At 38.1% G+C, this 13,806-nt stretch overlaps 1 protein-coding gene across 11 annotated transcripts in view; it reads right to left on the reverse strand.

Moving 5' to 3' along the window:
• Positions 1–13,806, reverse strand: part of KIF21A (kinesin family member 21A) — an 84,392-nt gene that overhangs the window by 53,961 nt on the left and 16,625 nt on the right. For 9 of the 11 annotated variants that reach the window (XM_079304581.1, XM_079304587.1, XM_079304585.1 and 6 more), the window contains exons 2-3: positions 1,863–2,085; positions 420–602 (exon numbers count right to left, since the gene is read on the reverse strand). In XM_079304581.1, coding sequence (XP_079160707.1) covers positions 420–602; positions 1,863–2,085 — 406 coding nt within the window. Of the gene's footprint in view, positions 1–419; positions 603–1,862; positions 2,086–3,710; positions 3,830–13,806 lie in introns of those variants that run through there. The other 2 variants (XM_079304579.1, XM_079304588.1) reach the window with 1 other exon arrangement.

Consider the following 13,806-nt stretch of genomic DNA (forward strand, 5'->3'; position numbering starts at 1 on the left):
CTCAAAGCCACAAAGTACAATTAGGGTTTTTTTTATAATTTCCTGTTTTTAAGTTTTGTCAAGAATTACCAACAGACAGCAGCAACAGGCCCCATAAACAGAAAGGGATAAATTATGATGAACATAACTATTTCTATATTTCAAAACAACATTACAAAGGGAAGTAGTAAAATAATTGGAATAAGATAAAAAGACATTTCCATTGATTGAAGAGCTGAAACAAATCCCATAGATCTTTTTGAAATCTTGAAGATTAATTCAAAACATCTTGGCAGAAAAGAAAATTTAAAAGAGGTAACCAGAAAAATATTTAACACTTTTTCTTAAAAAAAAAAAAAAAAGAAAAAACCAAAAAAACCCAAAAAAACCCCACCAAAAACTCACATAAAGTTGCACCCAGAAATGTGGATCATATTTACCTCTAAGAACTGTGCATTCACTTTAAAATCTGGAGGTGGAAGTCCTTGTTTTATAGCACCTTGTTTCTTTTCTTCAATACATCTGAAAAGGTGCTTAACAGCACGTGATATAATGCCTTGTTCCTCTTCTGTTATGTTGACATCAAATCCAGTGCCCATGGTATATGTCTTGCCAGCACCTGTCTAATTTGAAAGGGGATTAATCACTAGAACATGTTAATGGTACCAAACCACCATAGAAAAACAATTTGTGACACTAGAGTTCACACCAATCTGCCATCCTTACAATATTAACATACACAACAACAGGTAGCTTTGAAAAATGGATAAACTGCACAATTTGGACAAACTCTACTGTTTATCCAGAGATCACATACAGGAAGGCAGACAGAAGTTCAATCTTCCATAACCCTTCCCCTAGAAACTTTCCCTAACCAGCTTGCATCAGCCTTGAGTGACTGCCTCTAGGTCAAAACATGAGTTTATGTTTCCAACCAAGGCTGTTGATTAAAGCATGTATTTTGGAGGTAAAAACAGCATTTGCAATTCTTTACCGAAGCAGATCAAATTACTCCCTTAATTAAGATGTCTGAATATCTCAGGTATTATATTCCCATTGTTCTCACTTTATACTAAAGAATACAAGCTCCATCTTCACTAGGAAGATAATCTAATTAAATGTGAAGTCCAATACAAAACAAGGTAGTGTAGTGTTTTCACTTAATTAGTGGGTCAAGTCTAAGACAAAGATAGGATCACAGAGCTGAACATAATCTGCTAAACTGGATCTGCAAACTGCTTTGTTTGACTAGGAATAGACTTCACCTGACTAACTTGATGTGCAACACCTAAGAGTGGTGAAATTCAGCATCCAAGGCCACATTCCATGCAATCAACTCATAAGGGAATATTCAGAAGACAACACCACATTCTGTGCTCAGCTTTGAGTGTGCTCAGTGTACTAACAGGGTGTGTTCTCTATGAAAACTCCTCTGACTTTGGAATCTGATCTCTACATTTTGCCCACAACCAAACAATGTGGCCTTAAATTCCCCAGGATCTATTTTAAAAAAGCTCCTATTCCAAGACGTCTCTAAAAATGCAGTGGGTTGAAAAGTTGCTCAGAAAAGAATCATCTCTATAATTTCCAGTGATTAAGTCAATAATTTGTATTTCTGCATTGAAATGAACTCAGGAATTATATGGACTATTTTCAGTATTACTATTAAATTCAGATCTGTGGCCTATATATATTCTGTGTTTCAACTGTCAGTCTAAATAGAATCTATATTAACTCAACACTCTCCTACAGGATAACTCATTCAAAATAAACCCAAGATTTTAAAAATCAGATTAATGCATTTGGAATGTTAAGAGAAAAATCAGTTGCAAAAAACTGTTTATTCCAAAATTAACACTTTGGAATAAAATTGTGATGCTTACCTGGCCATAAGCAAAGACAGTGGCATTATAGCCTTCAAAGCAACCTTCAATCAGCTTTTCTATGCACTGTACATAGATCTCTTCCTGCTGTGAGTCAATGTTAAACACATAATCAAAAGTGAAGGCCTTATCTTTTCCCAAGAACACTTGAGGTTCACCAGGTGTGACAGATGTACAAATATGGCATCCTTCAATCTTCTCTTTGGCTAACTGTGGTCTAATTCTGTTTTGGAAGAGATAAAAAGAACCGTTAGAAATTCTCATTACCAAAAAGAGAGGAGTGCACAGTATAAATAAGGGATCTGAGAATTCCTTAATGACTGAGAAGTCAGAATTTTTCTTCACCAAGCCAGACAGTTTTCAGCTGTCTGAGCCACAGTACTGACTGTACCAGAACCCCAGCCATAAAACTGCTCATGCAAATGACACCATCTTTTCTGAGGGTCCACCTACTTCAAGTTGATGACCAGCCTAGAACACTGAATGTTTCTGTATGTATTTTATGCATTACTGAAGAGTCATTCTTACACATTGTTTCAGACTCGGAAATCAAGTTCTCCAGTTTTATCAAACTTCTGCATGCTTTCATTGTAAAAACAGTAATTTTAAGTAGTTTTGGGGTTTGTTTTTTTTTTTTTGCAAGCAAGTTAAATGTGAAAAAAAATACATGCCAGTTTAAATAGCAATATGGGAGCAAGGACCCACCCACACCAAGCTCAGTTGGTTAGAGCCTGGTGCTAGTGGTGCCAAGATTGTGGGTTCAGTTCCTGTATGGGCCATTCACTTGAGAGTTGGACTTGAAGATCCTTATGGGTCCCTACTAACTCAATATTCTGTGCTATCATCTTAAATGAAAGCCTCCTAGCTGTGAGATCAATGACAGCAAGGAAAAGGCTCACATTTCTTCTTTCCTTTTGTCAGAAAAGGAACTTTGTACAGCCAGAACACTTCCGTGGAATGTTTGGTTTTCAGAGAATTATACCTTCAGACAACAGGAAAGGGACAATATTTAACAAGTTCTAGAGGTAAGAGTGTCTCATTCCTCATTATTTCCCCTCCAAGACAAATTTCAGCTTTTATTTCAGTGTGTTCAGTTCCTTATTTTACAAAATAACTTGACCTTCTTATATTCTATCATTTTATCAATTCCTCTGCATTCTTAACACTCTTGCAACCTCATCAAAATTAAATTCATGTACTGGCCTCACAACTAATAATGAAAGCACAAGCTTGTGATTCAATTGGTTTAATGATTAACTATCAGGAGGTAAAACTCTGGCCCACTTAACACACTGTTCTAGCTATAAGTAACTAATAATTTGCTTACAAAGCTACCTTTTTAAAAAATATTTCCAAGTTCCCAAAGCAGCACCAGAAAAAACAACCCAAACCAAACAAAACCCACACCAAAATCTGTGCAATATATCTTAAAAGATGTGACAAGAAAGGCTAATAAGAATGATAAAAAAGCAGCAGTACAGCTACATACAAAGAGAAAAATGGAATATTTTATATAGGCCCTCCAATTATATAAAGCTTCAGTGTGGCTACTTTCAGTTACACAGGGTCAAAGATCTGCATGCACAGATCTTAAATACTTAAAGGCAAATATTCATCTCATATTCCACTGTTTAAGGGCCACATGCACATTAATGCTCTTTTTGGAGTAGTTGAGCTGCCTTGCAGCAAATTCCCCATCTTCAGATATCACATGTTGGTTTGGATCCCACAGCAGTTTCAGCGTGCACAATTTACAGCCCCTTCAGAGCAAACTAAGCCAAAATGCTTGACTCCAAACACACAAAACTTGTTCCAAAATCTAATGGGAGCATAAGGGCCCAAAGCTACCTGCTGATCTGCTGTGACTGTGCCAACACCTGCTGATACAGAGAGAGCTTGTCTCCAACAACTGAGTGGACTGCTGCAGACCAATTATGTACAAATTAGATGAAGTTAGAAATATCCTGCTCAAAAAAAAAAAAATTACAAGAAAAAAAATCTCACAGAGCATGATGTAACTACTTTTTATTGCAGATTGTGAAATTTTCAAGCAGGGATGTGCATTACTGTCATGAGTATTTTTCAGATTTTTTCATTCTGAGGGTTTCATTATATCCCATGTGTGACACAACAGATTGACCTTAATTTATCTGTAAGGTTTTCTGAACATTAATTCCAGTATGAAAACTTCATTAATGATCAGGAAGTACCACCCTTGTCAGCTTACCCTCTAGTGTAAAGTGAAAATTAAGAAACCTTTGAAAAATATCATTAAAGAAAAGATTATAAGATGTGCAAAACAGTCATAAATATTCTATGACGAGTATTTGCATTTAAAGTCACAAAGTATGTAATATAGGTCACATTTTCCCTCTAACAACCTCATAAGGAGGTTTTTTTTCTTTAAATAAAAACACTAAAAGTAATACAGGATTTACCTAACTCCTTCAATAACAACCAACTTGATTCTCCTGTACCTGTGTCGACTAAACACAGAACCTGATAAATATGTACAGAAGCTTGTAATACACTTACTTCCTTCTAAATTAAAGAAAATTTTGGCAATAAAACAGCTTTTATTTCTCAGTAGAGAAAGTCTTCAAAGAAAAATTAATCATATGCCTTTTCTAAAAGCACTTTACACAACTGGAAGGTTGAGCAAATAAAGCACTGCAGCTTGCTGTCTAAAACAATATTTAGAAAATGCCTACTCAGTGGGTTATTCTGCTGCCTTCTTTTACTGCCATGAAGTCAATCAGAGGGCAAGCTCCTTTTTCAGACTAAGCACTCTTATTCTTTCACTAATCCAGTGCACAGACCATCAATTGTCCTTACAAGAAGGAACTCTGAGGGTTTGTAAAGCTCCAGAGGTGTCTCATTGCCTTCCAGAGCAAAAAGGAAGGTCACTTCTAGAAATCTAGACAGAAAATACATTTTTAATATCAAGAAAGCTTTAGTGTATCCCAACTCCTCTCCAGTTCCAGAAGCCTTTTAGTATCAACTTACAGAATGAAGCTGACAAGTTTTGTTTTAGAAGCTTTTCTTCATATGTCTTTATTTTATGCTTAAAAAAAATTAATTTTCTACATTGATGAACAGATGCAATTATGACAGGTGCCAAATAAATTTCTCCTTTCTACTACTAAGTAAAGGCAGAGTGACCATGAAAAGCATGCCTAAAATATCAATGATTTGCATGATAATTATTACTGTGATGACAGGACTGTGAAGTGAGCAGTTTTAATGTCACCCAGCAGAGACTTCCCATGGGAATCCTCCCGGCCAGGTCCTGCCTTGCAGCCAGGAGCATCTCCCAGAGCTGAGCTGCCATCCCATATCAGCCCAGCACAGCCAGCCCACAGCAAAACACCACACCACAGACCAGCTGGGCTGAGGGCTATCTGTGCCATCTGTGCCACTTCCCCAGGCTGTAACACAACATTCAGAGATCCAGCAGTGATGATGGTGTCCTTCCTCCACAACTCACCACTAAATCTGAAGGCAGTACTAGGAGAAAAAGCAGCATTTCACCAGCACTAATGCAGCACAAAGGAAAAACAAAGCAAGACTTGGCACAATAAGGAAGCTTCATGCCAAAGACAGACTCTCTTCTCATTCTGTCATTGATCTTCAACAATGTCCCTCTCTGCTATGGAGTTGAGAGGTAGCAGAGACAGATCACGACTGCATCAGGTTTGAATGACACCTTCTCTCAAAAAGAGATGTGCAGAGAAGCAACCCTCATTACCCAGCCTGAGGTGGTCTCAAGGAATACTTCACACTCTGAAATATATACAGCTGTCTTGGTAAGTTTGCCATGAAGCTAACGTGATGTCTCCATGAGTAAGCAAGAGATTCTTCCCCTTCCACTGATTTCTGGCCACTTACAAACAGTAGGAGTGTATCACCCAAACCTCAAGACTCTCAGTCTTACTATTTGCACTGAATGTGTGATCTGTCAAAGAAAAGTCCTCATGTAAGTCAGATTCTGCTCCAGCACTGCCTATAGGAACATCTCCTCCTTCTCCATCCCACACACGAACTGGGAAAGTGATTTTTTCCTTTCTGCTTACAGCCAAACATTTTCCACTCTCACGTCTTAATGTGGTCACTTCTGTCAGCAAAGCAGGCAGCACCCACAATTTAAAAAGTGAAAGAGTTCATTCTGGTCATCTCTCCTTGCCCAGCCTGTGGTCTGGCAGTCTGCCATTGAGATTTTTCTCCAGAACTAATTTGACTTCACCCATTTTGTCTTCTACATGGCCCCACCCCACCTGTTTTTCAGGCTACTCTCTTAATTGCAGACAATCTGGTGTTTTCTGCCTATTTCCAATCATATCTCCTTAGATGTGGCAACTTCCCAAACAACATTTTGCTTTACATCCTTCCCTCTTCTCCTCTCCAAAGCATGAACACACCCAATTCTTGTTTACGTGTATTTCACAGCACCTCCAGGCCACACACATGAAACTTAATCCCCTAAATCTCTCCTGCCTCAGCACACTGGGACAAGTTGTCAAATTAGGGAGTGCTAAACCAGCCAGTGGTTGCACAGTAATGCACTGTATTGTACTGGAACTAATCCCTCAGTAGAAGAGGGGCACAATGTCTCTGCTAACAGTACTGTCAGCTAGAACAGGCTCAGATAATACAGTTCAGGGACTACAGTCATCATCAGGCCAATACCCTGTGTTATGAAAGACATCAGACTTGACAGAATTGATTCCTGTTTAAACCAGATAATATCATAATATCTTTTTGAAAAGTATTCCAAGTTTACTTCTAGGGATGAAAAACTGTCCCAGTCATCTAAACATATATTATTTATACAAGAAACTACAGGCATATATAAGGATGTGTATATATATATACACACACATCCTTTTTCAGCTACTAAACAGTTTTAGCTCTATGCCTGTTTATTTTAAAACCCCTCCATTATTTAATTTCACCCTAGCAATCTCTAACCATCTATGATCACATCACCCCTTAATCTTGTTTCATATACTGAACAAGACCAGTGATTTTTTAAATTTACAGTTCTTCTCATGGAGATGCAAACTCCAACAAAGGGTAATAACCAGTGTTTACCATATGCCTTCTCAGCACCTCTGCAGAACAGCAACAAGCACACAAGAACTTCTAGGAGTGATCTAAAAAGGGCAAAGAATCAAATTATTCTTGTTTTACAGAAATCACAGCAGAAAAAAAATAATCATAGGTTAATCTTTCAGACTGCAATGACTATCCAGAAGCTGTGTGCTGAAATGAAAAGATGACTCTGAAGCCCCATGTAAAGTTCTTTTTCATGAAAAAGGTTCAGTGGGGAAAGGGCTGTTTTTACTTTGCTCAGAAAAGCATAAATTCAAATCACGTGCTATGCTGAGCAGGAAACAACATATAAACCAAAGGCTCTCCAATACTTATCTTACTACACTAAGCCTATTAAATTTAACACAATTAAGTTTCACATGTGTATATGAAATATTAAATCCAGAAACATCTAAAAAATACTTAGCAAAGCATAGCAGGCAATATGAATTGGGAAACAGACAAAAAAAAAAAGCCCAATACCAGATAAAAAACAGCTTCCAACTCTTATTTAAGCATCAGAATTCCCTCACCTTACTCTCTCAAATTTACACTCATCAAATCACTTCCATTAACTCCCTTCAGAGCAAGCAGGGAATAAAGCAAGCTAAGCAGGTTTCACCTCAAAGATACCTGATACTTTGGCTTGCATAAACTCAGTATTTTTGCTTGCACACTGGAATCTTGCTCTGTGATTAGCAACACTTTCAAATGAGAACACAACTATAATGTCTGAATGCATTCATCTGAACACCTCTCAAGGAGCTTTGAGGACACAAAAAGATCTGCCATATGAGAAACTCCAGGTTTACCTCCTGTTAACACAGCAAAAAGGCTGCAGGAACAAATCTGTAGGCTCATACCAGCAACCATCACCTACAGAGAGTTTCTGAATAGTGGCATCACTAATGGTATAACTCTAATGGTATCAATCACCAGTATTACATGTACTGGTATCAAGATGGAAAAATGGACATGCAATTTCAGACATACAAATTACAGTGACCACATGAGACATGGCTCAGGAGCTGGCCAAGTCTTTCCCCTTGGTATTAAGTATCCCTTTCAAACCATGTGTAGCCATTAAATATAACCATTAAGCCTTAACTTAAAACATGCAGCAAAACCAGCCAGTAAATTACCAAATGGGTTCTGAGGTAGTACATTTACAATAGCTGACTTACTGTAATGGAAACAAACAAACAAAAAATCTATTCAAAAACAGACGCAGAAAATATTTTGTTCCAGTGCTGCAGACTGTCACTTCCAGTTTGCATTTAATGAGAAAACAACAAATGGAAAACCAGAAGGAAATTAAATTGAGGAAATATACCACTGCCATAATTAGATTTGTCCAGTTCTCCCATACACTCATATCCCCCTCTTCAATATTTTTTTTCTTTTTTTTTTTTTACACACAAATTTAATTTCACGAAACAATTACCCTTTTCAGTAGGCTGGGTCTGCTCAGCTCCCATACCCATTAGCTGCTCGTGCTGGAGATGACATTGGCAGTGCCAGGCTGAGGCAGTTTCCACAGGCTGCTGCTCTGCCCTGGCTCCTGAAGAGCTGCACAATAGCTGTATCTCCAGGCAGCCACCAAGGCCAGGACACAGCTCAGCAGTGTGATTTAGATTCATTCTTGTGCAATTCTGTGACAGCCTAGCAAGCTGTGCAATGCAGATGGCATCCTCACACTGGCAGGCACAGCCCCATACTCAGTAAGAAAAGAAAATGCAGAGGGGAAGCACCCAGGCCTGCTCTCACATAATTCCTAGTGCTCCACATGCCTCCTTCCTCACACCACCCCCACAGGAGGGCTAGCAGATCCTCCAGAAGATCTAGAAGACCTCCAACATCTGTCTTGATAATATAAATTAATGCACTTACACAAGCCTCCTTCATGTGGTTTTATTATGAAATAATTTACTCTCTAGTGAGCAAAGAAATCCACAACTTGTGAGAAAAATTTGACTTTTGAGAGAGAGAGAAGAGAGAACTGTATTGCAGGGTTTGTACTGGCCTTGGTAATTTCTAGTTCAAGACAAGGTCATCACTGATGGAAAAGCTGAACTACCATAAGTTTCCACGTGCTTGCCAAGCACAGGACTGGCACACCTCCAGATCCAAGTGCAGTTCGAGCAGAACTAAACAGAAGTGCCTTTTCCAAAGGCAAATAGATTTTTTTTAAAGTGTTCTACTGGGCTACTTGCCTTGGTTTTCTTAACATCTATTGTTATATGTGTCACCTCTCTCAGAAAGGTAGAAGAGAGATAATAACACAATATCTTAATATAAGATAAAATGAGAGCAAAGCAAATGCAGCAAAATATAACTTATGAACTAAGACTTGAAGTACTTATGGTTTATGAGCAAGAAATGAAAGAAAGAGTTAGACCTTCCTGAAAGCAAAACTCCAAACTAATTTCATGCCACATAGGAAAGCAGGCACACCTGTATTGTGCAATGAAGTGGCAGAATAGAGACCTCAGACACAGCAATCAGGGGTTAATCATGCTTTGGTGCTGCAAGGGTCAAATGCACTCTGGTGCTGAAAGGGACTACAGTCACCTGATCTCCACTGCTGATTAGCCTGAAGCAACTGCCTCTCCCCATCAGGGAGCATGAAAAGTCATTCTGAGAGCAAGAACCAAAAATAAGTATTTCTGCAGCATAATGAAGCACACAACTCAGCTGCACTAGGGTGTGATGGTGTGATTGGCATTGGCTCAAGGTCTGGACACTGTGCTGTATGCAACATGTGGACACACACTGAAATAAACAGGTCACTAGCTACCTCTCATTTAAGGATTAACTCTGAAAATGCAATCCCTGAGAATCTTTAACACCTTTAAAATAACAGGAAAAAAGAACTCCAGAAGGTGCTAGGTCATTTCAGTTTTTATTTGAGAGGTAGCTTCTGGTCTTAGAAAGCCCTGTGTACACTTTCAGCTTTTTGTCTGCTTACACAGCACTTGTGGATATCACTCCACAGCTTGCAGAACAGCAGAGACATCCCAAATACTTGGTTCAGACATGAACAACAGGTTTCTTCCCAGGTGGTCTGGGAACCTAACATTTCCAAAAGGCCAATCAGAAAACAGAGAAATGTCTTCTGAACCAACATAAGAAATATACAATAAAGGGAAACTGCAACCAAAACACTTACCCTAGGGAAGCAGAACTATCTGTGGCTATGGGTTTGGATAGCTGCTCCATATCACTAAAACTGTAATTTACCAGAAGCCTCAACCAGTCTGCAATTTGATGGCTGTGCTCCACGTATATTTATATACCGAGTCCAACATCCACAAAGCAAATTAAGGACAGTACTGCTGCCTCTAAACTGCACATTAAATCTGTCCCTCTTACAGTGACTGCACTTGATTCTTGTAAGTTAAAGTTTTCTATTGAAAAATATATTTTAGCTTTTATGACTATTAAGCTCATGCATAGAAGTATGAAACACCATCTTCATTTCACTGGTGGTGTTTCACATCAATCACTAGGCACAACAATAATGAATACTAGTATAGATTACTATTATGAAAAATTTATGGCAACAGTACCTGAAGATTACAACACTTAAAGAACACAGAGGTCACAAATTCAAGAGAAAAGGGAAGAGGTCCTTTGGTGTGCCCCCAGATCAGTGTCCAACTATAGCTCTCTGGATACAGAGGCCAATTAAGCCAGCTAGAATATCCTTCTGAGGGTAAGGATTCATGAACAAAGCAACTCTACACACAAAAGAAAGAATAACACCCTGGATTTCTTTTGCAAATTATGGAGGGGTTTTTCCTCCAAAATACAGCTTTAGCTCAAAATGCAGCAGCCTTCCTCATTCCTGCTCTGGGGCTCACAGCTGTAAGGAGTGGCTGAGTCACACTGCTGGGGTAAAGCTTACCAGAGCCTGGTACTAATTATGTAACAAGAGCAGCATCAGGAAAAGGAATACACTTCCTTAGCAACTTTCTGCAGTGTCACTGAATGCTTAACAGAGCTTACATGTGCTAAACAAACACCATTGTAAGTAATTTCAGATGAAAAGCATTTTTAAGAAAAAGTTTAAGGAAGTCTTTTTGAAGAGTGCACAGCCCAGCAGCCTAGTATCCCTGAGCCAGGATAACAAGTGCTGCCAGTATCTTAGAGACAGTTTGCTTCCAGAAATTTTAGCTTCTGAATTCAGCTGACAAAGTAATGTACTATCAAAATTAATGTGGTTAAGGTAGGCTATCCAACCACCCAAACCACTGTAGTCACTGCTGCTTTATCAAGCTGCAGAATAACATTTATTTAGGTCCAAGGGGGAAAAGGGGAAATAATTAAAAACAAACAAAAACCTAAACAGAGCTAAAAAATCCAACAGCAAACATCCTCAACACCATCAAACAACACCAAACCACTAAACCACTGTCTGAATACCTCCAAACCTAAATTCAGTCATATTTACAGCTCGGGGATTTTGAGATAATTTGGTATCTCTTGTATGCTAGCAACCAATCAGCCCAACATACCCAAATATTCTAGACCTGTAGAAAGTACAATGGTCAACAAAAATGTGGTGGGTGTCAACTTTTTTTAGAAAGCATACTTGTAACTAATGTTTAGCTACCAGAGTCAAACTTTACTACAAGCAAAGTTTCATGGCCAGCTGCATCATTACATCAACAAATGACCCAACAGTGCCCACATAGAGGCAGTGGATTTCTGGTTCAAAAGTTGAAAACTCCTTCTTGCAGAGCAATAACGTTATTTTTGCACACCCTCATACAAAAAGATTTATCTGCAAATTTAAATGAGTAACTTAAAAATACAATTATTTAATGCAACTAAGTGAAATATTTTAAGAATAAGTACATGCACTCTGGCACTTCCTCACATTACAACTTATTCTTAATTTCTTAAAGGCATCAATAAGTACCACAAATATACTCAGAAATAATCAAGAAAAAAAATGTTTCTTCACTATAGAAAAACAATTTTTTTAATAGAGCAAGGAATTGATGTAATGCAAGGCTATCCAGATGACCAAAAAATTGTCAGTCATGACAGCATTGGGCTTCATTTCATTTCTTCCACTTCAGTTCAATGTATGTCTGCTCTAGAAGTTCACTACTTCTCCCAAGCAGCCTAGCTTTTAAAAATAGGTACTCTGTTATTTTTAAACAAAGTTAAAAGTGTTTGCTACGTCTGCAGCAAAAAACACTTAATTGCCTCTTTTACCCATATTTTCCTTTCCTTTTTAAACACTCACACATATTCACTCATGCTCCTGGCTCTTATAACCATAGTACACAAATCACTACATGTTCATGGAAAGATTACTGTGGCTCTAAAAGTTTTGGGGTTTTTTCCATTTCTTTCCCCTCCACACAGAAACACTGTCTTTCCAGTTGCATATTCTTAAGTTTCAGGCACTTGATTGCTTTACTCCTCTGAGCCAGGAGTTCAATAATTACACTTCACCATCTCAAAACAAACACACAGTTACCAACATACCTATAGGTAAAGCTACAAGCCACTTCATAAGTAATTACAGTTAAATAATAAAAAAAAAGAACAGGAGGGTCAGGTCAGTTAAAAAAAAAAAAAAAAAATTACAGGTTGTCATTATTCATTACCAAAATGACTGCTCAGCCAAGACTACTAAAATAACCAGAAATTTCACAATGGGAAAAGACACCTAAAACCAGTGTTTCAATAATATGTTCTGAATAGTGCCTTCACTCTGTTAACTTTCAAACCAACATTCCTGGAACAAAAATCACTGTATGACTTTTCTGCCACGCCTTCAAAAAAAAAAAAAAAAAAAATCAACACAAAAAACCACGTTGTATCCATAACACCCGATACACTAAGTTCCAAAGCAAACTGCAGAAAATTTCTTCATATTTATTGTTGACTGTTTCTAATGAACAGAAGTTGCTCTGTTTCAAAACAGAAGGTAGACTGTTCAAGCAGTGACTGAAAGCTCTGAGCTTGTAAAATGCTAACTCTGGAGCAAGAAAAAATAACTCACTTGCTTTATTTAGTACGGTCTGTTTTCAAACTTGCAAAACAGAAAGAAACAATGTTATCCATCTTCTCCAGTCGCACTGTTTCAGCTACATGTTATCTTTGAATGACAATCGTCAAATTTAATTATTTTCTTCAAGAGCATTCATTCTATTTGCAAGGCTGCAAAATCACTCAATCAGCAGCAACAGCATCAAACAGTTTTTCCATCCTTCCATTCCTATGTGATGACATTGTATTAAGCTACATTCTAAATTTGACTACCTTGCTGCTCTTTCTCGGCTTGAAAAATTTAGTTAAAATCAGGACAATACAAGAAACTATACTAAAAATTCAGTAGGTAGCATTTTCCCCACACTGAGCTCCAAACAGATTGCTCAGTACAATGCTGGATGCTCTTTCTTTGAAAGCATTTCAGGCAAATACTAAATGCCAATCCTCAAACTCTACCCCACCCTTCCTCCATTCCTCAATCCCCACCAAAGCTGGAGAAGTCTGCAAGTCTCTTGGTACTAATTTTAAAAACACCCTCCATGAAGTTTCAACCAGGTGCAAAATTGGGGTTATCTACAGCCCATAATCTTTTGTTCAGCTAAATGCAGGCTGACTTTCAGACGTGGTAGATACGTGGAATAATGTTAACAAGAGAGTATTTTGCATTTTTATGGAATAACAGTGGAAAGCTGAAATAACTGGAGCTTAAGTAACACAAGAAATCAAAAGAATGGGATTTATCATAGTTGACTGGGGAAATAAGTTTGGAGTTGGTGCTACTCAATCACAGCCTCATTCAACATCATCTGTGCAAGAAATCCACTGGAATCTGGAACCTCAC

This window comes from Erithacus rubecula (genome assembly GCF_903797595.1).
Source record: "Erithacus rubecula genome assembly, chromosome: 4".
NCBI lineage: Eukaryota > Metazoa > Chordata > Aves > Passeriformes > Muscicapidae > Erithacus > Erithacus rubecula.